General features: G+C 59.6%; 1 protein-coding gene across 3 annotated transcripts; it reads right to left on the bottom strand.

The window, feature by feature from the left end:
- NPC1L1 (NPC1 like intracellular cholesterol transporter 1) lies at window positions 1–27,141 on the bottom strand. Of its 3 annotated transcripts, XM_054016634.1 has the most exons (19): window positions 27,044–27,141; window positions 18,260–19,797; window positions 14,215–14,315; window positions 12,724–12,896; window positions 12,043–12,171; window positions 11,227–11,409; window positions 10,180–10,294; window positions 9,783–9,910; window positions 9,506–9,643; window positions 9,177–9,266; window positions 8,251–8,441; window positions 7,575–7,693; window positions 5,857–5,983; window positions 4,854–4,909; window positions 4,246–4,396; window positions 3,257–3,488; window positions 2,438–2,551; window positions 2,161–2,323; window positions 1–1,381 (listed from the first exon to the last, which is right to left on the bottom strand). In XM_054016634.1, the coding sequence occupies exons 1-19, from the start codon at window positions 27,095–27,097 to the stop codon at window positions 1,212–1,214; spliced, it is 3,972 nt and encodes a 1,323-aa protein (XP_053872609.1). In that variant the 5' UTR covers window positions 27,098–27,141; the 3' UTR covers window positions 1–1,211. The 3 variants fall into 3 exon arrangements, with proteins under 3 accessions (XP_053872609.1, XP_053872610.1, XP_053872611.1); XM_054016635.1 differs by lacking the exon at window positions 2,161–2,323 and having other exon boundaries at window positions 1,215–1,381; XM_054016636.1 differs by lacking the exons at window positions 1–1,381; window positions 2,161–2,323; window positions 2,438–2,551; ... (2 more) ...; window positions 4,854–4,909; window positions 5,857–5,983 and adding an exon at window positions 5,987–6,374.
- Between the last annotated feature and the right edge of the window lie 314 nt (window positions 27,142–27,455).

The raw sequence follows: 27,455 nt of genomic DNA, 5'->3' as shown, positions 1-27,455 counted from the left end.
ACAATTTCCCCACCCAGATGTGGCCCTCGGCCCAAAAAGTTTGCCCACCCCTGTTCTAAAGGATTGGCAACAGCGTGATTGGTGGGTAAGATCTGACTTGTATATTGACCTGGGTCTGGGGCTTGGTCCTTTGGGATCTGGAGAACATTTTTTCTTTTACTGGGGCATTGGTTTTCATAAAACCAAAAAACAAGTGGCACTGGTGGTGATACTGGGAAACTGGAGTGTCTAAGGGAATTGCAAATGATTTGTGGTTAGCCAGTGGGGTAAAACCGGAGTCTTCTCTGTTTGGCTGGTTTGGTGCCTTGGTGTGCAAAGGACCCCAGCCTGGGGCTGTAACTGCCCTGCTCTGAGCTATCTGTCCTGAATTGACACTCTGTCCCACCAAGGGCAGCATCGTTACAGCCCCTCAGTCTCTCCTGGTCTGGGTTTAGACTGGGTGAAAATTACTGGCCTGTGCTGAACAGGGGCCCTTCTGGCTCAAGAGTCAATGAAACAATTTCATACCCAAGAGCTTAGCAGAGGCAGGAATCCTTTGCACTGAAATGCAGCTGCCTCTGGGGTGGAGCGCAACTGCCATGCAGCAGCCTGCACCAACATGCCAATGTGGGGTGGAGACGGAGGAACCCCACACCAGGGTTTCCCATTTGCAAGGTTAAATGCAGACAAAGGTGGAAGGGTGAGAACAAGGTTTAAATATAATTCAGGTAGTAAACTGTTATGTAAACACTGAGAGGTGGGTTCCGCCTGGCCCCAGGGCCAGAATCTGCCTGGAATTAAACACAGCAAATCAGAGCCCCCAGACTTCCGGGGATCAGAGAGATGCAGGCCCCCCCAGCTCGGCCCGTCCTAGGGGCGGACAACTCGCTGGGCAAGGAAAGTGCATGCGCTCCCCCAGGGGACCGAGTGACGGGGCGTCTTGCTGGGGAGCACTGAGTGTGAGGAGACAGCGCCCCCTAGTGCTGAGCTAGAGCTTCGAGGTCAGTGCTGGAGGTGGGGAATCCCACTCCACTCCCTGCAGCACAGCACCCCCTGGCTCTGCCCTGGGGCTGGCACTGAGTGCATGGGGGCCCTCCGAGGCGGTGGGGGGGAGATTTGAAGATGCAAAGGGGGGGGGGCTGTCCGGCAGCAGAACCCCCCGACCCACATTGAGTGAGAGAGGAGTGACCCCTTGGCAGTAGCAGCAGCTCGGTGCCTCCTGGCTCTACCCCTCAGAGGTGGCAGGAGGCCACTGGGGGGTCTCTGGGCCCCTGGCCCTTGCTCTGCTCTTCCTTGTCCTGGAAGCTGGGGTTCCTCACGGTCAGACTACCCTCAGGGCTCCTCTTCTCCAGCTCCGGCTGCGGGGCCTTGGCCCGGGCTGCGGCGGGGCTGCGGCTGGGCCCTAGGGTACAGGAGGGGCAGGTTAGAGCCGGGTGGGATGGCGGGCGCCATGGCTAGGGGTATACAGGCAGCTTCCCCCCCCCCCGCCAACCATGGTGCCCCCGTGCCCTGCCCCCTTCCTCCCAGCTCCCACCTCTGGGGCAGGATCCCTGGATATTGGACTGCGTTCCTGAAGATTTGCTCCTCCATGGGGCTGCATGAGGGAGTCCCTGGGGAGGAGGTTGGGGCTGGGGGGCGGCTCCCCTCAGAGATGGTGCTGGGAGAGCGTGGCGGGGGGCAGTGAGGGGAGCCGGGCAACGAAGCATACTGGCAGAGCCTGAAGGGACGGGGGCAAGGGGTGCTGGGGGAAGCCGGGGGGTGGTGGACAGGCAGGGGCACTGGAAGGTGGGCAAGCAGCCAGGGGTGGCTGGCGTGCTGGAGGAGATGGGATGGGGGCAACGAGGGGTGCGGGGGGCACTAGGGGGGATAGGTGAGCAGTGTGTGGGTGCTGGGGGGGGCAGTGCGGGCGGCCAGGGGATGGGTGCTGGGGCAGGCAGGCAGTCGGGGGGCAGGCGCTGGGAGAGGCGGGCAGTGCAGGGTAGTGGGGCGGGCGCTGGGTGAGGCGGACAGCGTGGGAGCCAGGACGGGCACTGGGGGAGGTGGGCAGTGCAGGGTAGTGGGGCGGGCGCTGAGGAGGCGGGCAGCATGGGCGGGCACTGGGGGAGGTGGGCAGCGCAGGGTAGTGGGGCAGGCGCTGGGGAAGCGGGCAGCATGGGCGGCCAGGACGCAGGCAGCAGGCACCGAAGTAGCTGAGCAGCACAGGCAGGAAGACCAGGCCGTGCAGCAGGCCCAGCAGCGTGATAAGCAGGTTCAGGCGGAAGAAGAAGATCTGGATGAGCTGGGCCTTGGCGAATGCCAGCACCACGATGCCCGGCAGGTTGGTCATGGCCACGCCCGCGAAGACCTGCAGCGAAGGGGGTTGGTCAGAGATGGCCCAAGTCACCCCCACACTGCCCCTCCCTCCCTGGGGCTGGCCGGCCCCTGACCCCCCTGCCTTGCCCTGCGGCCCCCCACTCACCGCGCTGCCCATGTTGATGGTGGCCTCCTTGGCCCTCTCCAGCCGAGTGGGCTGAGTGCTGACGGCAAAGGCACGGGTCAGATGGGACACGAACTCCACTGAGATGCCCACGGCCTGCAAGGGGCACAGAGCAGTTAGCGGGGCTGGGGCAGGCTCAAAGCGCCCCCCCACAGCACTCTGTGGCCCCCCAGCACCTGCACCGTCTGCCCAGAGCACCCAAACCCCATGCCTGGGATCAGAGACCCCGCCCCATGGGACACAGTGGCAGAGGACAGCGAGAGGTCACTGGGCCTGCTGGGTAATGGGTTCTCCATGCAGCACTGAATCAAGGACCCACCTACCCATGAAGTCCTGTCCCAGCATGCAATGGGTTTCGGAGCATCACAGCCATGCCCTCCCCTGCCTTGGCTGGGTCCTGTGGGCATCTGTGAATGGCAGCCTGGGGCAGGGATGGGGGATGCTGGGAAGCAGGCACCTGGGGCTGGAGGTTGGGTGCGGGTGCTGGGCGGCTGGGGCTGGGATTTGGGGGCCCAGGGTGAGATTAGGGGGCTGGATGCCAGGGGCTGGATGCCAGGCACCTGGGGCTTGGTGTTGGGGTCCTGGTGATGGAGGCTGGAAGCTGGGTGCCCAGGTCTGGGTGCCAGGTGCCAGAGGCTGGATGCCTGGGGCTGAATGCCAGGTGCCCAGGACTGGAGGCTGGGTGCCCAGTGCTGGGTGCCCAGAGCTGGAGGCTGGGTATTGGGTGCCCAAGGCTGGGTGCCGGGGGCTGGAGGCTGGGTACTGGGTACCCAGGGTTGGGAGCCCAGGGCCGGCACGCACCGTCACCAGATTGATGAGGGAGATGGCATTGTAGCTGATGTCCCAGAGTGTCATGGCGCCCACGGTGTCCACCAGGATCATGACGATGGTGAACAGGTTTATGAGGCCCGAGCGCAGGTCCATGCCCAGCAGCACACAGCAGACGGCGAAGGTGGGCACCAGGCAGAGCGCCAGGTTGAAAAGCCCCTCGTTCACGATGGTGAGGTACTGCTCGTAGAACACGTAGGTGACCCTGGGAGCCGGGCACAGCGTGAGACAGCAACACCCGCCCCCCAGGACCCTCCCCGCCTCTCCCCTGGGACACGGGCCCCTGGACAGCCCCCTGCCTGGATCCTCCCCTGCTTTCCCCCAGGACACGGGCCTCTGGACAGCCCCCCCCCCCCCCAGGACCTTCCCCACCTCCCCCCGGGACACGGGCCCCTGGACAGCCCCCTGCCCGGATCCTCCCCTGCCTCCCCTCTGGGACACAGGCCCTTGGACAGCCCCCCCGTGCCTCCCCCTGGGATGGCCCCCCCAGGACCCATTCCCCTGTGCCTGGGACATGACCCCCCAGACTGCCCTTGGGACCCCCACCCATGCCGAGGACATGGGCCCCTGGATGGCCTCCAGGACACGGGCCCCCCGGGACCCTCCCCTGCCTTCCCCTGGAACACGGGTCCCTTCCACAGACCCCCCGGACCCATCCCCCTGTGCCTGGGACATGGGCCCCTGGATGGGCCCCCGGGACCATCCCCTCCCTGCCTCAGGGACATGGGCCCCATTGTGCTGCCCCTCTGTCCCTGCTCCCACTGGACTGGCCTCAGCCCCAATCCCTCCAGACATGGGCCCAACCAGTCTGCCCCCCCACAGGGGACCCAATGGGCATCCCCTCCCCCTTCTCCTCATGGGACAAGGCAGTGACATCCTTATGGGAAACACCCCCCAGTGCCCCCCCAACCCCCAGGAACCCCAGACGCCCCCTGGCCCCTCCGTGCCATCTGCCCCCTCACGTATAAGGGAAGACCCGGAAGTTGGGGTCGGTGCCCGGCACCCGCCGCATGGAGTGGGTGATGTTTGTTGCCAGCGCTCGTGCCGCCTGCAGCGCGGCCGTGTACTCCTGGGAGTTAGTGAGGGGCGTGTGGTAGGCCATGAACCGCGAGGCTGGGGAGATGTGGGGATAAGACACACTGCCCCCTGGCCTGGAGAGCTCCCCTGGGACCCCCACTCCTCCCAGTGCTCCCCTCCCCCCACATCCTGGGACCCCCTCCCCCACTGTGGCCTCCCACTGCTCCCCTCCCCCATATCCTGGGACTCCCCTCCCCCACTATGCCCTCCCAGTACCCCCCTCCCCACCACCCACACTGCCTGGATCCTGCCTCCAGTGTGGTCCCACACGGCCCCTTTGTGCCCACTCTTTCCCCAGCATGCGACAGACAATGGGGCTGGACCCCCAGCGCTGTGCGGCGCGGGAGGGTAGTGCGGTCCTGGCGCCTGCAGGGGCAGAGTGCTGTGTGCCATTCCCCCCTCCCCTAGGGGCCAGGCCCTCCCCATCCGTCTCACTGCAGAGGGGGTCTCCCCTGCCCCCCGTGTGGGTGTCCCCAGCGCGGCTGGCACTTACCCTGGATCTCGCCGTCTGGGCCCAGCTTCACAGCGGTGTCGTAGGCTCCCAGCCCCCTGGCGGGGACAGGAGAGGGGTGGGTGAGAGCGGGGAGGGGCAGGGTGAACCCCCCCGCTCCATGGGAAACCCTCCCCCCACCTGAGTCTGCCGACAGCCTGAGCTGCCCGCTATGGGGCAAGGGGTGCCTGGAGAGGTCCCCAGCGGGGCAGACGTGGGGTCCCCGTGTGGGGCAATCCTGGGCCCCAAGGTGCCAGCATGGGGCTCTGAGTCCAGCCCCATCAGCCAGGGTACGTGTGTCCTGCACTGCTAGCCAGGCTGGGGACAGAGGGGTGGCTGGGGGGGTGCTGCTAGCTGGTCCCAGAAAGGGCAGGGGACCCCACCCCCGAGGTGGTGGCTTCCCAGGGCAGAACACCCCTAGAATGGCAAACTGGGGGGGGGAGGGGTCAGTTGGAAACTTTTCCCCGTAGGTCAGGCCGGCGCTCATGGCCAGCGCCCCCGGGTCCTGCCAGGAGCCTGTGCCCCACCCACCCAGCACAGCCATGGGCACAGCGAGGGCCTGGTGAGCCACAGGCCCCTGGGACAGTCAGTTACTCTGTGTGTGTGTGAGACACCCCTGGCCAGCAGGGGGCGCTGTCTGTCTGACCCCCCCTCACCAGCAGGGGGCGCTGCGTGGGTGTGTGTATGTCTCACCTCTCACCAGCAGGGGGTGCTGTCTGTCTGTCTGACCCCCTCACCAGCAGGGGGCGCTGCGTGGGTGTGTGTATGTCTCACCTCTCACCAGCAGGGGGCGCTGTCTGTCTGTCTGACCCCTCACCAGCAGGGGGTGCTGCATGTGTGTATGTCTCACCTCTCACCAGCAGGGGGCGCTGGGTGGGGCATGTGCTGCACCCTAGTCCCAGCCCCCATGCCCGCAGGGCATGTTTCCAGCCCCCAAGGACTGCCCGTGCCTGACCCCTCCCCCGCTGCCATCCCAGCGCCAGGCCCTGCCCCTGCCAGCACCTACCCCTTGGGGCAGTTGAGGTTGGGCATGTCGTGCAGGAACCAGGGCAGGAAGCGGTTGAACTGCTCCACCGAGGGGCGAATGACCTCGCTCAGGCTCCTCATGCAGTTGAGCGGGCAGCTGGCGGTGGCTGTGGGGCAAGAGGCTGGCACGGTGAAGGGGCCACAGGGCGTGAATCCTGGGGCAAGAGGGCATGGGGGGCTCTGCTCACCCAGAGGAATTCCCAGGGTGGATCAGACCTGGCTCCGCCTGGACCTGTCTCCTCTCCCACAGGGCCAGTCCCAGGGACGTGCCAGAGCCCCCATCCCATGGCTCTTCTGGAATCACCGGCCCCTTGGAGCTGTTTCTCCCAGACTCCATTAGGCCAGGGCCGGCTCATGGCCAGGGGTGGGAGGGCTCAGATCCCTGCTGTTGCTTTATCCCTCCAGGGAGCTCCAACTGCTTTTCTGCCCAGATCAATGCAGGGCTCTGCTCAGCTCTTGGCCTTGGAGATCTAGTGGCTGGGAGTTCCGCAGGCTCCGCTGGATTGAAAACCAGGGGGTTGTGCCTTTTATTGCTTGCATCTGATGAAGTGGGCTGTAGCCCATGAAAGCTTATGCTCAAATCAATTTGTTAATCTCTAAGGTGCCACAAGTACTCCTTTTCTTTTTGCAGGATGAGCTGTGCACCCAACTATGCCCTTTGTCATCCCACTACGGCCAGACTCCCCCCCCCCTTTGCCTCTCACTCCTGCCCCTCCAAAAACACACTGATCAGAACTGAGTCTGGCAAGCGCTGGCAAAGTCACTTTCGGTTGAAAACAGCTTTCCAGTGTGGCTGGGAGGCTGGCCAGACCCCACTGATCCTACCACCGAGCTCTCTGCCCCAGCCTGCCCCCACCAGGATCTCACGCCGATCTGAGGGGAAATCCGGCTTTTCCGCCCTGTCCCAAACCCCTGGGGCTCTGACTGGCCCCTGGCATTGGAATCGCCTGGCCGCGGCATTCAGCAGTGGGAGCCAGACGCCATTGGGGCGCGCAGAGCCTCTCTGTCCGAGGTGTGGTCCTGTCTCGCTGAGGGGTGAGCCCTCTTCTCCAGCCCTCCCCATCCCCAGACTGCAGGGTCCCTGCCTTGCCCTGCCTCCAGGGGCCCCCAGCCCATCTCTAACCCCTCTCTCCTGCCCCCTTGGTTGGGGGTCACAGTGCCACACCTGCCGGGGGAGCCCTTTCTGTGCCGAGCCCTGGGCAGCACTGTCAGGTTAACCCCCCGTGCCCTACGGGCGAGACCTACTGTTGGTGGACGGGCAGACCCCACTGATCCTACCACCGAGCTCTCTGCCCCAGCCTGCCCCCACCAGGATCTCACGCCGATCTGAGGGGAAATCCGGCTTTTCCGCCCTGTCCCAAACCCCTGGGGCTCTGACTGGCCCCTGGCATTGGAATCGCCTGGCCGCGGCATTCAGCAGTGGGAGCCAGACGCCATTGGGGCGCGCAGAGCCTCTCTGTCCGAGGTGTGGTCCTGTCTCGCTGAGGGGTGAGCCCTCTTCTCCAGCCCTCCCCATCCCCAGACTGCAGGGTCCCTGCCTTGCCCTGCCTCCAGGGGCCCCCAGCCCATCTCTAACCCCTCTCTCCTGCCCCCTTGGTTGGGGGTCACAGTGCCACACCTGCCGGGGGAGCCCTTTCTGTGCCGAGCCCTGGGCAGCACTGTCAGGTTAACCCCCCGTGCCCTACGGGCGAGACCTACTGTTGGTGGACGGGCAGAACTGGCTGTCCTCGGAGCTGATGCGGCAGCATCTCGACAGTGGGTGGAGCCAGTCAATGAAGTCATCCACCCAGGACGAGGCAGGGATGGCCAGGTAGGATCTGCAAGAGGAGCAGGGGGTGGACGGTTAGACGCTGGGCATTGGGGAGCCCTGCCTGCTGGGATGCAGCATGGAGGAGGCCTGGCAGGGGGTTGCAGGCCTTGCTGTAGGGCACCACGGGCCCACCCAGGTCAGGCTAGGGACAGAGCTGGGCAGGAGGCGCTGTGTGGGCTGGGGGACCCGGGCTCAGATAATGACTTAGGTCCCAAGAGACCATCAGAGGTGCCCGTCTTTGTCCAAACAACAAATCAACACAGCGAGGCACTCAGAAGACGCCCAGAGCTTGGGGACGATGGCCTGCAGGTCGGGAGTGAGGGGCACCGGCAGAATTGCGGGGCAGGGGCATCGGGGCAGACCAAGGGGTCCTGGCAGAGCTGGGAGGGCAGGGGTGTCAGGGCAGAGCGAGGGGCCCTGCAGAGCCAGGGGGCAGGGGCTGTGGGTCGGAGCGAAGGCCCCGCAGAGTCGGGGGGCAGGGACTGTGGTTTGGAGCAAGTGCCCTGCAGAGCTGTGTGTGGCCCCATAGCTGGGCGCCCCTCTCCCAGCCCCAGGGGCACTCACACGTTGGAGAACTTTGTGGCATACTGGATCTTCTGGGTCAGGGAGTTGTTGTCACAGCCGGTGCTGGAGCAGACACCGTTCATGCCGGGCCCGGTGGAGAAGTTGTAACCGCCGGTGGTGACAAAGTAGGTGGGAAGGCCCACCATGAAGTATTGGTTCAGGTACTGGAAGTATTGCACCATGTAGGAGTCCTAAGGAGACACCGCAGGACCCATCATGCCAGCTCCCTGCCCCTGCCACCCCGGGGGGGGGAGAGTAGCTAGGTTGGCTCAGAGACGGTGCCCCACCCAGCCATGGCCTTACCCGCCGTCATCTCCCCACCTCGCGCTGGCACCGACCTGGGCACGAGCCGTGGCTAGCGTGTCAGCCCCCTCCACTGGCACCACAGAACAGAGGGCAGTGCCAAGACGTGGCCTGCCCTCCCAGGCGCTCCCCAGCCTGGGCCCCACAGAGATGCCAGGCCCAGAGCTCCCAGTGGGGCTGCAGCCCCAGGAACCTCCTGCCCCAGGACAAGCTGGTGTCTTTGAGCGGGAGATGGAGCAACCTCAGGGCTATGGGGCACCCCACACCTCCCTAGCCCCCGCCCAACCCACTGGGTGCCCGCCTCCAGCCAGCCTCCTCGGAGCCCAGCCCAGGGCAATGCCCCCAGGGGAGAGCCAGGCGCTGAGGGCACGATGGGGAGGTGCCCAGATACCCTGGTGATGGGGCAGCAGAAAGGCCTGGGCGGAGCAAGACCGAGCTGCCCTGTTGGGGCTCCTGGGAAACTGCCATCATGGCCGCAGTGGGGTGCGACTGCCCAACAGCCAAGGGGCGTCAGGGCCAGGCAGCACCTGGACAGGGCCTGCAGCCCAGGCTCCGGGCGCCCTGTGAGAGCCGTGCTGCCCGGGCAGACATGGGGCGCATGCGGGGGGCAGGGGGGTTCTCACCTTGGGCATCGCCAGCTCCTGGTTCAGCCCCACGGGCACCTGCAGCGCCAGGTAGATCCCAGCGCAGAACATGAACAGGAAAAGCAGCATCTGGGGGGTAGGGGGCACCATGGTGAGGACAGCTCTACCGCCCCTCCCCCACCCCAGCCCCCTCCCCTCCCTGCCACAGAGCACCCAAGCCCCAGCACAAGGGCCCAACCCCGCCTGCGTAGAGGCTCCCCCACCCTGGAACCCGGGCCCCCTCCCCCAACCTTGGACCCAACACCCTACCTGCCCCTCCCCTGCCCTGGCACCCGGGCCCCCTCCCTTCCCCTCTCCCCCCCACTCACCACCAGGGCCCTGACAGCACGGTTCAGCAGCACGGGGGTGTAGATGCGCCGCATGAAGGGACGCAGCAGCCCCTCACTCCGCGCCGGGCACCCCGCCTTGTTCAGGCGGTGGCAGCAGCAGAGGTCGAGGCGGGCGGCCTGGGGGCAAAGGAACCGTCAAATCTACCTGCTTGGTGCAGCTGGGGAACGGCCCCGCCCCCTCCATCCCTGTGCCCCCTGGCAGTAACCCCTCCCCTCCTGCCCCCCAGCCCCTTGCCTCCCGCCGGGCACCTCTCACCTCCTGCCTGCGGGCGTCGAGGGAGACCAGCGCCACGAACATGGACATCTGGAGCAGGAAGTCAAAGAGCACAGCCAGGGCGGCGTTGAGAGCAAAGGTGCGAACCGCTGGCATCCGCGTCAGGGACCCTGTGGGCACGAGAGCTCGTGAGTTGGGGGGGATCCTTGTGCCCAGGGGAAGCAGCTCGTGAGTGTCGGGGAGGGACCCTGTGTGCACCTGGCGCTACCCTGCCCAGACTGGCATTTTCCGGGCGCGGGTCCCAACGCCCCAGCCATGGCCTGGCGGCATGCCAGGAAGGGCACAAGTAGCAATGGTGCTGGGCACCCCCAGGTGCCCCATACCTGGGCCCAGCCCTCTCCCAACTCAGGCCCCCTTGTCCTGCGCCACAGGCACTCACCCAGGAAGAAGCAGGTGGCCTCGGAGAAGCTGCACAAGAGCATGCTGGGTGCCACGGTGCCCAGCACCCGCCCGATGTGCTGCTCACGCCTCTCGCCCGGCTCCCGCACCGACCTCTGCAAAGCACCCACCAGGGTGAGGGGAGGGGCTGGGCGATGCCCCCCAACTGCCTCGCCCTGCCGGGGGCACCCCCACCTGGCTCCCTGCCCCCCAACTGCCCTGCCAGGAGCACCCCCACCCGGCCCTCTGCCCCCCCATTGCCCTGCCAGGGGCCCCTCCACCCAGCCTGCTGCTCCCCAACTTCCTTGCCCTGCTGGGGCACCCCCACCCAGCTGCCTGCCCCCCAACTGCCTCGCTCTTCTGGGCCCCCCCCAGTTCCCCCACTGCCATGCCAGGGGCACCCCCACTTGGCCTGCTGCCCCCGAACTGCCTGGCTCCACCGGGGGCACCCCCACCCAGCCCCCTGCCTGCCAGGGGCACCCCACCTGGCCACCTGACCCTCAATTGCCCTGCCAGGGGCACTCACACCCAGCCTGCTGCCCCCCACCTGCCCTGCCCTGGCAGGGGCACACCCCTTGCCTATTGCCCCTCCCCCACGTCCTGCTAGTAGATCCCACCCCACAGAACCGCCCCCAGCCTGTTTTTCTTCCTTTCATCACTTGCTCCCACAGCCAGACAGGGTTGATTCCCCCCACCCCCACCCCTGCTGCTGTGGGAAGGGCCCCTCTGACCCCCACGTTCATGAGTGTCAGCCCCTGATCCCAGCCCCCTCAGCTGGTCCCCAGTGGGACACCCCAGCCCATGACCAATGAGATGTTTCCCAGTGGGCCCCAGGAGCCGATGGGATGTTGCCCAGTAGGATATGCCAGGAGGGGGCACTGCCCTGGGGTGTGGGGGATAGAACGGATTCTGCAGGGGGCTGGGCATTCTGGGGGGGCTGGGTACTCCGGGGGTTGGGCTGTGCTGGGTGTTCGGGGGGGGCTGGGTACTCCAGCGGGAGGGCTGGGCTGGGTGTTCTGGGTGGGGGGGGCTGGGTGCCCCAGCTCACCTGGTATTCCAGCACGAAGATGAAGATGTTGTCAGCGCCCACAGCCAGCACGAGGAAGGGAACCACCTCAATGATGACGAGGGAGGAGGGCAGCCCCACGTAGGCATAGAAGCCCATGGAGGAGAACACGGCGCCCAGCACCACCAGGATCCCGCCCAGGCCCAGCGTCACCTTGGAGTCCACCTGCAGGGGGCAGCGCGGTGGGTCAGGGCGACTCGCACCCATGCGGGGCGGGGCCTCTCAGGACTGATGTGGAGCTTGTGGGAGATGCTACAGAGACCTTCTAGGGGTTGCAGGGAGCGGGGTGGGGGGCTCGGCCAGGCTATGGGCCTGGGGCTGTGCATGGCAGTGCCAGGGGCCGGTTGTGGGGTTAGTGGGTGGCGCTCTCCTCCGGCGCTCAGGGCAGGCTATGGGGCTGGGGTTGTGCGCGCTGGGCTGTGGGGCGGGCGAGCCGGGGCTCTGCAGAGGTGCAGGGTACATGCAGTGGACCCTGGTCGTTCTGTGGCGGCTGGTTGAGTCTGTTCCAAGCTGGGCAAAGGACCCAACCGGCTCTAGAGACTGAGGGTCCCCAACAGGCAGCCCCAGCCCCTGCCCCCAGTCTTCAGGGAGAGGGCAGCCCCCTCTACAGGGCCCGCTCAGCCCCAGGGGGTGCCAGCGAGGGGTGGGCACAAGGCTGCTTGGCTACTAGAGACTGGCATGAGACAGGCCAGCAGACAGGCACTGCCCTCACCACAGGCTCATGCCAGGGCCCCACCCCAGTCCCCTGCTTCCCAAAGCAAGCCCCATAGCCTCCCGCCAGCCCCGCTGCCCCCGTACCAGGATGCGCCTGCAGCTGGAGTACTCGCCCAGGGCCAGCGCGATGTAGAGGAAGATCACCAGGTAGCTGATGGCGAAGATGGGGATGTCCTCGACCGTGGTGCGGTTAATCTCGTCCTCCAGGGAGCGCTGTGGGGGCCGGGGGGTTAGAGACAGGCAGTGCCACATGGGGCAGGGTCAGTGCCTGCTTCCTGCTGCCACTGGCTGGAACTGTGCCCGCTGGAGCCAAGAGCTGTGCCCAGGGGCCTCCTATGGGGCTAGAGGGCTGGGCTGTCCCCATGCACCCTGGGGTGCCCTCTATTTGCCCCTGCCCTGACTGCGGCTGTCCCTCCCCCATCCCTTCCTGCTGTCCCCCCTCTCCTCCCAGCCCCAGTCTGGCATCAGGAAATGCCCCGTGCCTGTCACCGTCTCCCCGCATATGCCCCCAAACCAGAGCTTGCCCACTGTGCCAGCAGCAGAGGCTCATCGTTGGCCTTTAATGGGGCAAGGAGAGGGGGCAACAGGATGGGGGGAGTCACTCCGAGCTGGGGGCTGCTCCGGCTGTGCAGTGTTGGGGGTCCCGGCTCCAGAGAGCAGTGGGGGCTGAACAGCCCTGAGCCATAAGAGAATTGTTTGAGCCCCCATTGTGCGGGGCTGGCCTCCAGCCGGGTCTCTGCAATGGCCTGGTGCTGCCCCCGGTACCTCGGCCATGTAGGCGATGGTGTAGGTGTGGGCGTGGGCCCGCTGGAACTCCCTCACCACCTGCAGGAAGCGCTGCTCCCACAGCAGCACCCAGGCGTAGCGCGGGTCACTGCGCGGGTAGTTGTTCAGTGAGAAGGTGAGGATCAGTGCCTGGGCCTCCGAATAATCTTCACCTGGCGGGGGGAGGGCACTGACAGCCAGCAGGCACAGACATCCCCCTCCTCCCGCCAGCCCCTAGCAGACAGCCTCCTGCCCCCACCCACGGCAGCACCAGTCCACAGGAAAGGAGCGGGTCTGGTAAAGGAGATCATAAATATCCAGACTTTGCCACCCCGCCCCACCTGGGCACCTTCCAGCTCAGGATCGAGGGCCACTTCCTGAATACCAGCCCCCGGGATCAGTGCAGGAGTGGCATGGAGCCTTCCAGCATCACTGACAGGCAACCACCTCTGGGCTGCAGCGTAGTAGCTGGCAAACCCCGCACCGCGACGCCTGCTGACTATTTAGGACAGGAAGTAACAGTTCTGTACCCAGCTGATACTGCCACAGGGTGGAGGGAGGTCAGGGAGGCAGGCTGGAGTCCCTGGAGCACTGGCCAGGATCCTTAGCACAGGGTCCTGGGATCTCAAATGGCCCCAAGCAGCCAGGGCCTCAGTTCCTGTCTCCTCTTCCAGACAGCACCTCCAGGAGCATAGCGCCCCCACTGGACTGAACCAGCTAAGTCATGTGCCGGGGCTGGGGGCTTCTCACCCAGATGCCAGGAGCCCCGTAGGGCCGATGCTCCAGAGCAGACCTGGAGTCACCCTGGCTGGATGGGCACAATCCCCGCTCGGTCCCACCAGGCCAGATGCAGACAAGCAGCTCCATGGATCCCTGCTGCCCCCCACACCAGCCCCATCACCAGCTACCCCATGATCCGGCCCTGGAACGGGGTGACCCCGAGGCTCAGCCCTCTCCTGCCCATTCTTTCTACAGCCCGTCTCTGGCTGGACCTTGTCCCCTCAGCGGCTGGCACTGCTCGGACGCTGCTGCTGCTCTCTTTGCCTCACACCTTGTTCGGCGCATCAGACACCCACCGCTGGTCTTCTCTCACTAGGTCCTGCTTGGCTGTCCCCACCCTGTCCATCGCCTCTCCTGCGCTGGCGAGCCCCACTGTGCTTTGCCAGTCATGCCAGCTGGCACCGCTCACGTGGTACATGCCCAACAAATACCACTGGGCACCATGGTACATGCCTCTCACGCTGGGGAGAAGCTCCCTGCGAACATCCCCAGAGCTGCCTCGTTATCCACCTTTCAGCCCCTCCGTCACTGTGTCCCCAGCCGCGGTGCCTGGCTGCTGGGGCACTGTGCCCAACGCCCACCAGGCCGACCCACCACATGCTTCCCTTGTGCCCCCCTCCCCCACGGAGCTGTGAGCTGGTGGAGGAGGAGTGCGGTCACTGCCCGCGAAGCCGCAGGGCTGGGTGCCCGCCTGGCGCTGGTGCCCCTTACCTGTGTAGCCACCCACGGCCAGGAAGGGGAAGACGGGCGCGCCGTAGTCAGCCATGCAGCTCAGCTGCAGGTTGGTGATGTCCTTGAAGGAGAGAGGCGAGCTGGGGAGGCAGAAGGACTGAGTGAGGGCGGGATGCCTGCTCGGGGCACTGCAGGGCCCCCGTTCCCTGGTCCTCCTGGTGCCACGGTCCCATTGGCTCTGTGGCACTGTGCCCGTGCACAGCGCTCTGAGAGCTGCAGCCTGTGCCAGGAGCTCCCCCTAGGGATGGACCCAGGGTGGCGGCAGAGAGAAGGGGGCTGAAGGCAGACCACAGGGCGGGGAGGGGAACTGCGAAGCGGAAGGGTGGAGAGATCAGAGACGGAGGAAGCCAGTGACAGGGGAGGAGCTGGCGGTGGGTATGGCAGGGGCAGCAGGAAAGGAAGGTCAGCAGCCTCTAACCACCCCCATCTCCAGCCTTTCTGCAGGGGGCGCCTAGCATGGCAGAGCTACTGCCCCACAGGGAGCTCCCCACCCCACGGCTGAGCCACTGCCCGTCCCCCATGGCCCTCCAGGGAGAGCGCCCCAGTGTAGATCCAGAGCCTCCCAGCACACATCCCAGCATGGAGTCCCCCAGAGTCACCCTGTGAGGAAGTGGGAATTTTTGGAAGTATTCTTGTGATGCCTACCTGTGACTCAGTTTCCCCCGTACTTTTCATGCAACCCTATGGGGGCGAAAGAGTTAAGTCTGCCCTTGGGGCTGGGCAGGAGCCGGGGAGGTGGGAGTAGCCGAGGCTGACCCAGGTGTATGGGAAATCCAGGCAGGGAGTGGTGCATAACAGGCCCGGGGCTGGAGGGGGCAAGGGGTGGGTTCCCCCAGCTCTCACCAGGGATGCTGAGCAGAGGCAGCTGGAGAACAAAGCCCAAGGGGCCTGGGCTGGGGATACAGAGCCGGCTTCGGGGACAGGCAACGGAGCGGCGAGGCAGAGCCTGGCAGGCGCCCGTGGCCGCGTGGCTGGGGGGCACTGGCTTGGCCAGCACCACGTCTCTGTGCTGAGCTCACACCAGCCTGCGCCCAGCTGACCAATAAACCCTGCTCTGCTGGGACAGGCTGCCTGGGGTCCCTGCACTCCCGGCTGGCTTGGCCGCGCTCCCAGGCAGAGCTCCGGGTGCGACGCAGGAGGGCTGGGATGCCATGGCCCACCCTGAAGGAAGAGGGGGACCCCTGGGGGGCTGGCAAGCTGAAGGGGTCCCCGGGGCTGTTTAAAAGCTGGGGTGCACCCATGATAACCCCCTTGTCCCCAACATCAGTCCAGCTACCCCCACTGCCATTGCCAGGCCGGTGGTCCCTACCAGCGCTAGCCCAGTGTGCACCACCAGTACCACCTGCCCCAGGCCGCCCCCGTCGCTCCCTCCCCCAGATGACTGGCTCGAGCGCCCTGGAACACCGCCATGCTCCGTGGGGACCTGGTGCCATTACACGCCTTTCCTCTGGGTGGGCACCAGGGGGCGACAGGCAGTGGCACTGCTGGACTCTCTCCCCCCAAGTGCCCAGCCACACCAGACATTTGTGATGTGGCTATTGGCTTGGGAAGTAACCATGTCCCCATGGAAACCAGATGCCATGGCAATGCCAGCCTCAGGACCTGCTGCTCGGCGCCTGAACACAACAGCAAGGGGTGCGGCACCTGGACCAGCCTGGCAGCAAATGCCAGCCTGACGGCCCCTGGTATGGACCCCATGGGGGAGGGGATTGACTAAGCCAATCCAGGTGACTCCCAGCATCAGACAAGTGGGAATTTTTGGTAGTATTTTTATGAAGTCTATGTGTGCCTCAGTTTCCCCTGTATGCTGTGGGAGGAAGGGCTGTGTGCTCTCTGGCAGGCTACTGTGACGAAGTGGGGGGGTTTCTTGTTTTCTGTGGAGTTTCAATGGTTTGCATGCGGAGGGGGTGGGACTCAGTTTCCCTGGGTGTTACTGGTTTAACGAGGTGAGGGGAGAGGGAGTGTGTTTTGCAGAGGACCGGAGAGAGGACGTGGGGCCCCAGCCGATGGCCGGGAGGATGGATACCCCAGCGACCGGTGATCTGGCGACCTGGTGACCCAGAGGCCCAGCTGAGGAGACGCAGCCGGTTCTGGCCAGTGGGTGGACAATGGGCTGCAGAGTGAGGACCCAGTGACCTAACCAGCTGGTTCCAGCCAGAGGACAGAAGCAGGAGAAGAGGCCCCAGTTTACCACCCTGTTTACCTGGAGGAAGACAATGGACAGAGGTGGGGCCTGGGGCCAGTGATCTCAGAGGCCCAGCTGGGAAGCAGGGGGGCTCTGGGCTGGAGAGGGGGAACAGGCAGGGCCTACCTGGATGCAGAGAGACTGGGATGTGCTGGTCTGAGGGAGGCCAGGCCTGAGGCCCTGAGAGTTTCCTGTGCTGTGTTCAACCCTCAATAAACCCTCCTGTTTTATGCTGGATGAGAGTCACTCCGGTCTAGAGAACAGGGTGGCATCAACCCCTTCGGGGGTGGAGGCCCGGGGGGTCCAGAACGAGTGGACTCCCTGAGGGGGCCCACGGCGAGAAACAGGTGTGCTAAGGCTCTGAGAGGTGCAGCTCCAGGAGGTGGAGGGGCCTGACCCCGAGAGAGAGTGGACCCCCGCGAAGCTGTCTCCCTAACAGGGGCACCCCCCACGGACCGCATGGGGCCAAGAGTGGGCACGATTTGTGAGTCCGTGACAGCTATGACACAGGTGTGAATGGCTCCTAGCTGTCTGGGGCCTTCGGTCCCACATCAGTGGAGCTCTGGAGAAGAACACGCAAATCCAATTGCCTGGGCATGGAGCTCCAGAGAGCAGCACTGCCCGTCTCTCCCAGGGTCTGAGCTGCAGCTCGGGGAGCTCAAAGTGGGCTGTGGGAAGCAGTTGGGGCACCTGACCTGGGACAAAGGGAGGTCAGAGGGACGGGGCTGAGGGCTCTGGGCTAACCAGGATGGACAGGGCTGGATCTTTCTTTTCTCTGGGCTATCCAAGGCCTCCCTGTGCTGTGTCCAGCCGAGTGCCCACGCTGACTGGGTGTCCCTGCAGAGGCTGGTGGAGAGGCGTGTGCTGCTCCCCGAGATCATCCCACTCTCCCTCAGGGGCTGCCTGGGTAGGACTCGCTGAGCGGAGCTCACGGTGGGAAGCTTGGGAGCTGACGGCCTAAGGAGGTGGTGAAGCTGCAGGGCTTGTCCTGGTGGAACAGAGAGACCCCCGGGGGTCTGGCTCGCTGAAGGGGGCTCACAGAGACTGTGCAGCAGCTGGGGCCATAGCCCCGGTCCTGGGGATCCGTGACACTAAGATGTCAGGGAGCTTCCTCCCGGGGATGGACTGGGAAAGGAGAGAGGCACCGAAGAGCTGACACTGAACTGTCATTGGATTGACTGTGGTGTCTGACACTTCGCCGAACTCAGCAGCGCTGTAAGCACAAGAGGCGGCCAGACGTAGACATTAAAGCCAGAATAGCGAAGCCAGACATGATTCGCAACCCAAACCAAATGCCACGTGCTGGGCCCAGCTGCCTAGGACAAATCCACACTAGCAGATGGCCAGCAAAGCTCCCAAACGCAGAACCCGGGGAGAGGATGAAAAGGAAAGTGATGGGCCAGGAAATGCTGGGTGAAAACAGAGGTGGTAGAACATGTGTGGAGGGAACAGCTGAGCCAGGGAACGAGGCAGGAGCTGGGCCAGAATCCCGAGGCCAACAGGCGACGGGGCGGACCGAGGAGGGCTTGGAAACGCACGAGAGAAGCTGAGTGGAAAGCGATCAGTCCTGCTCCGGAAGGAAAAGGCCACAGATGGGGGGTTGGGGGGGACATGGAATAAAGGGGCATCAGTCAAGTCCAAGTCTCTACAGACCATTAGCAGGTATGGAACCACGACCTTCTGTGTTGACTCCTACCCCCTGAGCCAAAGGGGAGAGCTGTGGGGGGAGCCCAGGGCTGGGCTAGCAGGGGGCTGCAGGTCGGGAATGAGGGGCATTGGCAGAGCCGTGCGGAAAATGTGCACGCCCCCTGTTCTCCCACACCGGGGCCTGGCACTTACTTGACGCAGTAGAGAAAGTGGTCTTTCCAGTCCACCATGCCCGTCTGGCTCCCCTGCGTCTGGCTGGCCGTCATCTCCAGGCGGGTGCGGTTGTTCTGGAAATACTGCACCAGGCTGTTGACGCAGCAGTCAGTGGCGCTGGCATTGTTGGGGTTCAGGGGGGCGTAGCAGACGTCCTTGAGCGTCACATTCCTGCCTTCCTTCTCCGACCAGACCTCGATCTCCTGCAGCCGCGTCTGCAGCTCCAGCAGGTCCAGCAGAACAGCCATGGAGAGGATCCCGCTGAAGTTCTTCCTTCCTAGGAGGAGGGAGTCGTAGGTGTAGCTGGGGCGGCCCTTGGCTGTGAGGATCACCTGGTTGGTCCTGAAGAAGGGCCCGAAGTTCTGGTCATAGAAGTCCTTCTCCTGCCGGGCCTGGCTGTCGGGCGAGGACCAGAGTTCCACGGGGTCAGTGGTGAGCTGGATAAAGACCATCCCGCAGGAGAGGCCCACCACCACCACGGCTGAGACCAAGATGACCGAGACTGGGTGGGAAGCCACCATGGTGCCCCATCTCCTGAACATCTCCCCCAGGACGCGGTGGGTGGCCTGGCTGAGCTTCTCCGAGCGTGTCAGCTGGTCCCTCTGGCGCTGCCGCCCCTCGCCGCTGGCCTGCCTGGATCTGGAGACGCAGCGCCACACAAGGAAGGCTCCGAAGAGCACGGTCAGCAGGCAGAAGAGCAGGCAGCACACAAACAAGACTCCGTCTAGGCTGCCCACCTTGAAGGGCGGGGGCTGGGGCGTGGGGGCGAGGATCTGTGGGCAGGATTCGGCACAGTCCAGGCAGGAGCATGGCTCCCCGTTGGCACTGACGGCCTTGCCGCAGCTCCAAGTCTTGCTGTTGAGCGGCACGATGCCCTCCCCAATGGCACCATTGGCGGGCACCAGCTGGAAGTCGATATCCAGCGGGGCCAGCCCGTTGCTGCTGTCCCCCTGGAAGTCCAGCCAGCGCTGGCTGTTGCACAGGGTGGCACCGTACTTGCCGCACATGGCAGCGATGGCGTAGCCACCAGTGGCGGGGATCCGGACGCCCTTGCAGGAGTCATAGGACTGGTCAGCGAAGCTCTGGTTGTAGAAGCACTGGTACTCCAGCACGCCCACCTGCCTGCCCAGGATGGTGGAGCGGTTGAAGAAGCGGGTGACGTTGGTGAAGAGGCTTTGGTTGGGGCTGCAGATGTTCTGGCAGTAGATGTTGGCGAAGTTCTCGGAGCAGGCGGGGCAGCGAGTCAAGATGGCCTGGGAGATGGCCAGGCTGAGCTGCAGGGCCACCAGCTGAGTGTAGGTGCAGCAGGCGTACGTGGCATTCTCGCCCGTGTACAGCCGGGGGCACACCTCCTTCAGCTTGCTGAGGGTGGCGTTTTTGAGCAGCCGGGCCGGTGTGTTGGAGAGGCAGGGCGCCGGCGACCACAGCAGGCTCACGTTGATCTCGGGGTTCTGCCCGCACTCGCCGTAGAAGGAGCAGTACCCAGCTTGGTGGGTTTCTGTCAGCGCCGCTGCAGCCTGTCCCCACAGGAAAGAAAGGAGACAGGTTACCAGCAGCACGGCTGGGGAGCTGGGAGTCACTGGGGATGGGACCCACCCTAAGCCCTCAGCCCCACGACCCAGGGACACCCCAGTGCAAGACTGACCCCCACGACCCAACCCCCAACCTGGGGGCACCCCTAGTGTGAGCCAACCACCTGCACCCTGACCCCCAACTCGGGGACACCCCCAGTGTGAGCCAACCACCTGCATCCTGACCCCCAACTCGAGGACACCCCCAGTGTGAGCCAACCACCTGCACCCCGACCCCCAACCCTGGGACACCCCAGTGTGAGCCGACCACCTGCACTCCAACCCCCAACCCAGAAACCCTCCCAGTGGGAGACCAACCCCCCCACCCTGACCCCCAACGTGTGACTCTGACCCAGTGCCTTGACAGCACCACATGACCCCTCCTAGAGTGCGACTGACCCCCAACCACACAACCCCCAACTTAATGAGACCATCCTCCTCACCCCAACCCCCAACACTGTGACACCCCCCCCCCCACAGCACGAGATCAGCACCAGGCCCTGCACCTGCCCTGCCCTCTCACCCCGCTGACAGCTTTCACACTGCCTGGTCAGCTGCTCCCAGCGCCCCCCTATTTCCAAACTGCCTCTGAATTCTTTTCAACCCCCTCAAGATTGTTTTTTGATCCAACATCTTTCTGAACTTTAAAATGGGGAATTTTCCAGATCAAGCAAGTTTGAGTTTGGAAAACTGTCGGGTGCCTGAGCTGACCAATCAAATTGGCAGCGGCCCCACTGTGCCCAGCCCTGGACCCCCGGCAGGATTTGGGGGCAGCTAGGAGCTGGCCCTGGTGAGATGCTTAATGACTTCTTTGTTTCAGTTTTCACCAAGAAGATTGGTGGTGATTGGACGTCTAACATAGCGAATGCCAGTGAAAATGAGGTAGGATCAGAGGCTAAAACAGGGAAAGAACAAGTTAAAAATTATTTAGACAAGTTAGATGTCTTCAAGCTACCAGGGCCTAATGAAATGCATCCTAGAATACTCAAGGAGCTGCCTGAGGGAGATATCTGAGCCATTAGTGATTATCTTTGAAAACTCATGGAAGACTGAAGAGATTCCAGAAGACTGGAAAAGGGCAAATATAGTGCCCATCTATAAAAAGGGAAATAAGGACAACCCGGGGAATTACAGACCAGTCAGCTTAACTTCTGTACCCGAAAAGATAATGGAGCAAATAATTAAACAATCAATTTTTAAATATCTAGAAGATAATGAGGTGATAAGTAACAGTCAGCATGGATTTGTCAAGAACAAATCATGTGAAACCAACCTGATAGCTTTCTTTGACAGGGACATATCTTGTGGATATGGGGGAAGCGGTGGAGGTGGTATATTTTGACTTTAGTAAAGCTTTTGATTCTATCTCACATGACCTTCTCATAAACAAACTAGGGAAATGCAGCCTAGATGGAGCTACTATAAGGTGGGTGCATAACTGGTTGGAAAACCATTCCGAGAGTAGTTATCAGTGGTTCACAGTCAGGCTGGAAGGGCATAATCAGTGGGGTCCCACAGGGATTGGATCGGAGTTCGGTTCTGTTCAATATCTTCATCAATGATTTAGATAATGGCACAGAGAGTGTAGGACTGATGAATGAAATTGTTTTTAATTGTTTACTTTATTAATGTAACTTCATAAGTAAAGTTTTATGAATGAAGCAATATTCATTCATAAAACCGGTTACCCCAATAACTGGCTAATTAACAATTAAGATGCTTGTTAAGAGCCATAGCTGTTCAGTCAGCTGCCTTTGTAAGTTTCACTATCAATCCAATTCCTGCTTAAATCACTGAGACTTGCACTGTTTCAGGATTGTAATTTCTGTTCACCATTTATTACACTTGCCTACAGTGTAACTTCTGTTCACTGTTTGCCATCCATTATACTTGTCTATATTGTAACTTCTGTTCATTGTTTGCCATATTGTAATTCAAACCCCAGTTTAAAACGCTTACTCCATTTTGTAAGGGCTTGCTGCAACCTTCATTTTTGCAAACCCTGCTGTAATCTTATTAGTTTAGTTTAGATGTGTGAATGAGGTATGTATGGATGATGGAATCAACCTCCAGCCCCAGCCTGTCCTGATTAAATAGAGTTCAAACACCAACAGCTGAAGATGCAGACAAGAGCCCTAACAAAGTAAAAAGAATCCACCCTAAAAAAAAAAAATGGTACAATAATAAAAAGATCAAAGCCCGGTCCCAGGCTGAAAGTCATGTCTGCAATTGACAGGTGATCAATCACCAAACCCAGAAGCAGCCTGACACAGCAATACCTATTGACTCTGGATTCAAACTAAAGCCTACAAAAAGAATGGGTGAGATGGAAAACTTTGGAGGAGGGTAACATTCTGCTGCCAACATGGAAGGGCATCGGTGCATGCCCAACAGAGACCCAGCTCGTCCTTGTGCCCGGCTTTCCTGGCCAGTTAGCCGCCACAAGCTACAAACCCAACCTGCAAACTCAAGCAGGACTGGTAACTATGCAGCAGCTGCAGAACATCTGAGGGGGGGGGGGGGTATGTGGGTGTGTGTGTGTATAGGTATTAGGTATAATGTGTGTGTGTGTGTGTATAAGGATTAAGATATTAGTTATTGGTCATAAATCAAATTGTTATCATAATAAATGTGACATGTTTATCTTGTCCCCTTCAATAAGATCCTGCTAGTTTTTATTGGTATAACATTTTGGTGGAGAATAGCGAAAGGGGGATTATTGGTATTTTTGCCTCACTTATTGTAAACCAATCTGTGTGCACACAACCGGCTCTACAGAGCACGGTTCTATTCTTGGTTAACAAAACCTGCTGGCCTCCGAAGAGGTAGCAGAAAAAGAGAAAAAAATCAAATCAGGGGCAGCAAGAGAGTCCCAGGGATAAGACAGTGCTGCTCGCTAAACAAATTTAAAAATGTTCTGTTAAACCAAACTCTGAAGGATATAGGAGTTTGGGCAGTGTAGCGTGGTTTGTTTGTTTGTTTTGGTTTTTTTGTAAGTAATATTGTGGTAATTTCACAATTTTAAAGAAAATGTTTAAGGAATGGGACCAGGAAGGGTGAGGGCTAGTTGGAAAGCCCACCCTCCTTGCTAAATTGGTAGTGGAACAAGGCTTGTGCCCATGGAAAGAAACTGTTTATTGAAAAAAGCAGGATCGGGCTCAGGCAAGCAACAGATAAAAAAACTGGAAAACAGGTTGGGTACAAAAAGTTAAAACCGCACTCTCAAATCTTACAGCAGCAGTAACATCAGGAGAAGAAACATTTGAGACCCCAGAAGGGGGCAGACCTTTGGGACCCCTCTGGGGATTGGGAAGGGGGATATTTGGGTAAATTCCTCCTCCCAGGGCCAAAATGCCATTGAAACAGTTAACAACAGTGCCTGCTTCTGCCTCAGATCTCCAGGCCATGGCAAAATGGCTGGAGATTTTAAAACAGAATTTTTTTTTCTAGATGAAGTGTTAACCCCTTTTACTGAGAGAAAGGGACGATTTACACTCACAAGAAATGCACCACTTAATTAGCATTTGTGCAGCCCCAAGTACCAAACACACTGTGGCAGAGACTAAGCAGGTTCTGCCAGGGTGAAAGCACTGTGCTAATTTGTTTCCAAGCTTTTGTCTTTCAGACTCTAAACCAGAACATCAGGAGAGCTGGTACCAGCTGAAGAGTTATAAAATACCATGGTTATAGTGTCATGACAAAGTCTGTGTTCAGTGTTGCATGTTCTGTGTCTGTCTCTGGTGTCCTGTGCTAGCATTGGGTCTAGAAAAAGAGGGGATACTGCACTAGACAGGGCAAATGTCTTTTCCTCTCTCTACTTCCCCCATGTCCATCCAATTTATCAATCACCACTTGTGTCCAAAGGACTTTGGTCCCCAGTGCATCAGGGTTATTTTTTGTTAGGTTCTCTAATAGCCATTTTGTTGTTAATTTTTGTTATTAATACATTTGTATTGTTAGTTACATTTGCTTGTATTGTTAATTCCACACTTTCCTCTATGCACTCTGGTTCTATTCCCCCAAGCCCTAAAGGGTAGTTCTTGGGCCCCCATAACCTGTAAGACCTTGGCCCATGATTGTAGGGCCCCATCTTTCAGGTCCCCAGAAACCTCTTGAAAACAACTGTTAAAAATAGGAAATTCTGCAACATTTTAGCAACTGAATGTTAGTTTAAGTCCAAATCAGCTTAACCTTGCATAACAACTGTGGTACTCCTACAAAATCTTATTTGTTGTGTGTGCTTAAGAAGATCCTGACCTCAGTGACTTTTATTGTTTGATTGCTATTGCAGCATCAAACTTGGGCCTCCTCTTGTTTGTCAATGTACCCAATTATTGCAATGGTAATGGTTTTATAATTGTTTGGTTTGTTTGCAACAAATCACCTGTTCCCTACAATAACAACAACTGCTGTAATAATCATAAATAAAGGGGCAAAGTGTTGTAGGAGCAGCCCACCTGGTCAGCAGTTCTAAATATAATTTTTCATCCCATCAATGTCCTATTAGTAATCCTAACGGTTATGTTGGTTCTGCCTTAAAACAATTACATAAAGTGTGACCCATTCAATACCCCTGGATTGAAGGGTCAAAAGAGGGACAATGTAGGACTGATGAATTAAATTGTTTTTAATTGTTCACTTTATTAATGTAACTTCATAAGTAAAGTTTTATGAATGAAACAATATTCATTCATAAAACCGGTTACCCCAATAACTGACTAATTAACAATTAAGATGCTTGTTAAGAGCCATAGCTGTTCAGTCAGCTGCCTTTGTAAATTTCACTATCAATCCAATTCCTGCTTAAATCACTGAGACTTGCACTGTTTCAGGATTGTAATTTCTGTTCACCATTTATTACACTTGCCTACAGTGTAACTTCTGTTCACTGTTTGCCATCCATTATACTTGTCTATATTGTAACTTCTGTTCACTGTTTGCCATTTTGTAATTCAAACCCCAGTTTAAAACGCTTACTCCATTTTGTAAGGGCTTGCTGCAACCTTCATTTTTGCAAACCCTGCTGTAATCTTATTAGTTTAGTTTAGATGTGTGAATAAGGTATGTATGGATGATGGAATCAACCTCCAGCCCCAGCCTGTCCTGATTAAATAGAGTTCAAACACCAATGGCTGAAGATGCAGACAAGAGCCCTAACAAAGTAAAAAGAAAAGGTACAATAGAAGAAAGATCAAAGCCCGGTCCCAGGCTGAAAGTCATGTCTGCAATTGACAGGTGATCAATCACCAAACCCAGAGGCAGACGTGACACAGCAAGACCTATTGACTCTGGATTCAAACTAAAGCCTACAAAAAGGATGGGTGAAATGGAAAACTTTGGAGGAGGGTAACATTCTGCTGCCAACATGGAAGGGCATCGGTGCATGCCCAACAGAGACCCAGCTCGTCCTTGTGTCTGGCTTCCCTGGCCAGTTAGCCGCTGCAAACTCAAGCCACAGACTCAAGCAGGACTGGTAACTATGCAGCAGCTGCAGAACATCTGATGGATGTGTGTGTGTGTGTATAGGTATAATGTGTGTGTATAAGAATTAAGATATTAGTTATTGGTCATAAATCAAATTATCATAATAAACATGGCATCTTTATCTTGTCCCCTTTAATAAGATCTTGCTAGTTTTTATTGGTATAATAAGAGTACACTTATAAAGTTTGCAGACGATACCAAGCTGGATGGAGTTGCCAGGGCTTTGGAGGATATGATTAAAATTTCAAAATGATCTGGACAAACTGGAGAAATGGTGTTAAGTAATTAGGATGAAATTCAATAAGGACAAATGCGCAGTACTCCGCTTAGGAAGGAACAATCAGTTGCACACACACAAAATGGGCAATGACTGCCTAGGAAGGAGTCCTGTGGAAAGGGATCTGGGGGTCATAGTGGATCACAAGCTAAATATGAGTCAACAGTGTGACGCTGCTGCAAAAAAAGCAAACATCATTCTGGGCTGGATTAGCAGGAATGTTGTAAGCAAGACACGAGAAGTCATTCTTCCGCTCTACTCCACGCTGATTTGGCCTCAACTGGAGTAGTGTGTCCAGTTCTGGGTGCCACATTTCAGGAAAGATGTGGACAAATTAGAGAAAGTCCAGAGAAGAGCAACAAAAATGATGAAAGGTCTAGAAAACATGAGCTATGAGTGAAGATTGAAAACATTGGGTTTGTTTAATCTGAAGAAGAGAAGACTGAGAGGGGACATGATGACAGTTTTCAGTTACATAAAAAGTTGTTTCAAGGAGGAGGGAGAAAAAATGGTTTTCTTAACCTCTGAGGACAGGACAAGAAGCAATGGGCTTAAATTGCAGTAAGGGCGGTTTAGGTTGGACATTAGAAAAAAGTTCCTAACTGTCAGGGTGCTTGAATGTTTGAATAAATTGCCCAGGGAGATTGTGGAATCTACATCATTGGAGGTTTTTAAGAGCAGGTTGGACAAACACCTGTCCGGGATGGTCTAGATAATATTTAGTCCTGCCATGAGGCAGGGGACTGGACTAGATGACCTCTCGGGGACCCTTCCAGTCCTAGGATTCTATGAATGCACCCCACACACACATCAATGCACCTGCCCACAACCATCCTTGCCGATGCCAATGTGAGTCCCACCTGGTACTGGGGACAATGCCAGTCCCACCAGCCCAGAAACTGGGCACCCCTTAACCACAGAGCAGGGGCAGCTGGCTGAGCTGCCCCTCCACACAGCACTCCCGCCATTGCTGTCGGAGAGATCCCCACTGGGGGAAGAGGCAGGCATCTTCGGCCAGCGGGGCTGTGATCACCCCCTGCCCACAGGCTATGGGCTCAGATCCTTGCGTAGGGACCCCTCAACTCCATCAGACCTTTGGACATTGAAAGCGTTGGCCGGATCGGGGCCAGTGCCCCCTAGGGGGGAAAGGCCCCGTGTTCCCTCCCCTGCCCCCCTGAGCCAGCCAGTCCCTGCCCTGTGGGTGGATCGGAGCCTGCCCATTCCCTGCTCATCCTTGAAGCTGCCCTAGACTGGCACAATCACCCTGTTTTTGGAAGAGACGATGCCAGCCCAGCCCAGTTCCCTGGGTGGCTCCAGGAGCCCTTCAGCAGCTGTTCTGTATAAGGGTCCCCTGCCCTCCCCGTACTCCCCAGACCCTGCCAAACAGCTGGTGCAGTGGGGAGTGACTGGCCATGCCCAGGACTCACTCACCAGGCCCAGGGTGGCGCTGAGCAGCACCAGGGTGAGCGGGAAGCGGCCCAGCATCCTCTCAGTGTTGCCAGCCCTGGAGGAGCAGGTGGCAGTGGGAGCCCAGGGCCAGGTCTGTCCCACCCCCATGGGCCCTGCATTAATGCAGCTACTGCCTGCTATTAGCCCGGCTGGCCTGATAGCCAGAAAGCCAATCAGACTGCGCCACAGCCGTAAATCCCTTGTATCATTAACTTGGGGGCAGGCCGTCTGGGCCAACAGCAGCTGCTGTTACACATATTCTAACGGGGATTTTTTGGAGCGGGGGAGTGTCAAACTGAAAACTAGAAATCCCAGCATGTGGGGTCATGCTGACACCCCTCTGGGTCAACAGCCGAGCTGCACCCTTCAGATCTCTGCCACCTGAGCTACTGCA

Source organism: Malaclemys terrapin, chromosome 2 (genome assembly GCF_027887155.1).
Source record: "Malaclemys terrapin pileata isolate rMalTer1 chromosome 2, rMalTer1.hap1, whole genome shotgun sequence".
NCBI classification, from domain to species: Eukaryota; Metazoa; Chordata; order Testudines; family Emydidae; genus Malaclemys; species Malaclemys terrapin.
Note: the sequence above shows the minus strand (reverse complement) of the source record. Positions and strands in the feature narration are given on the sequence as shown.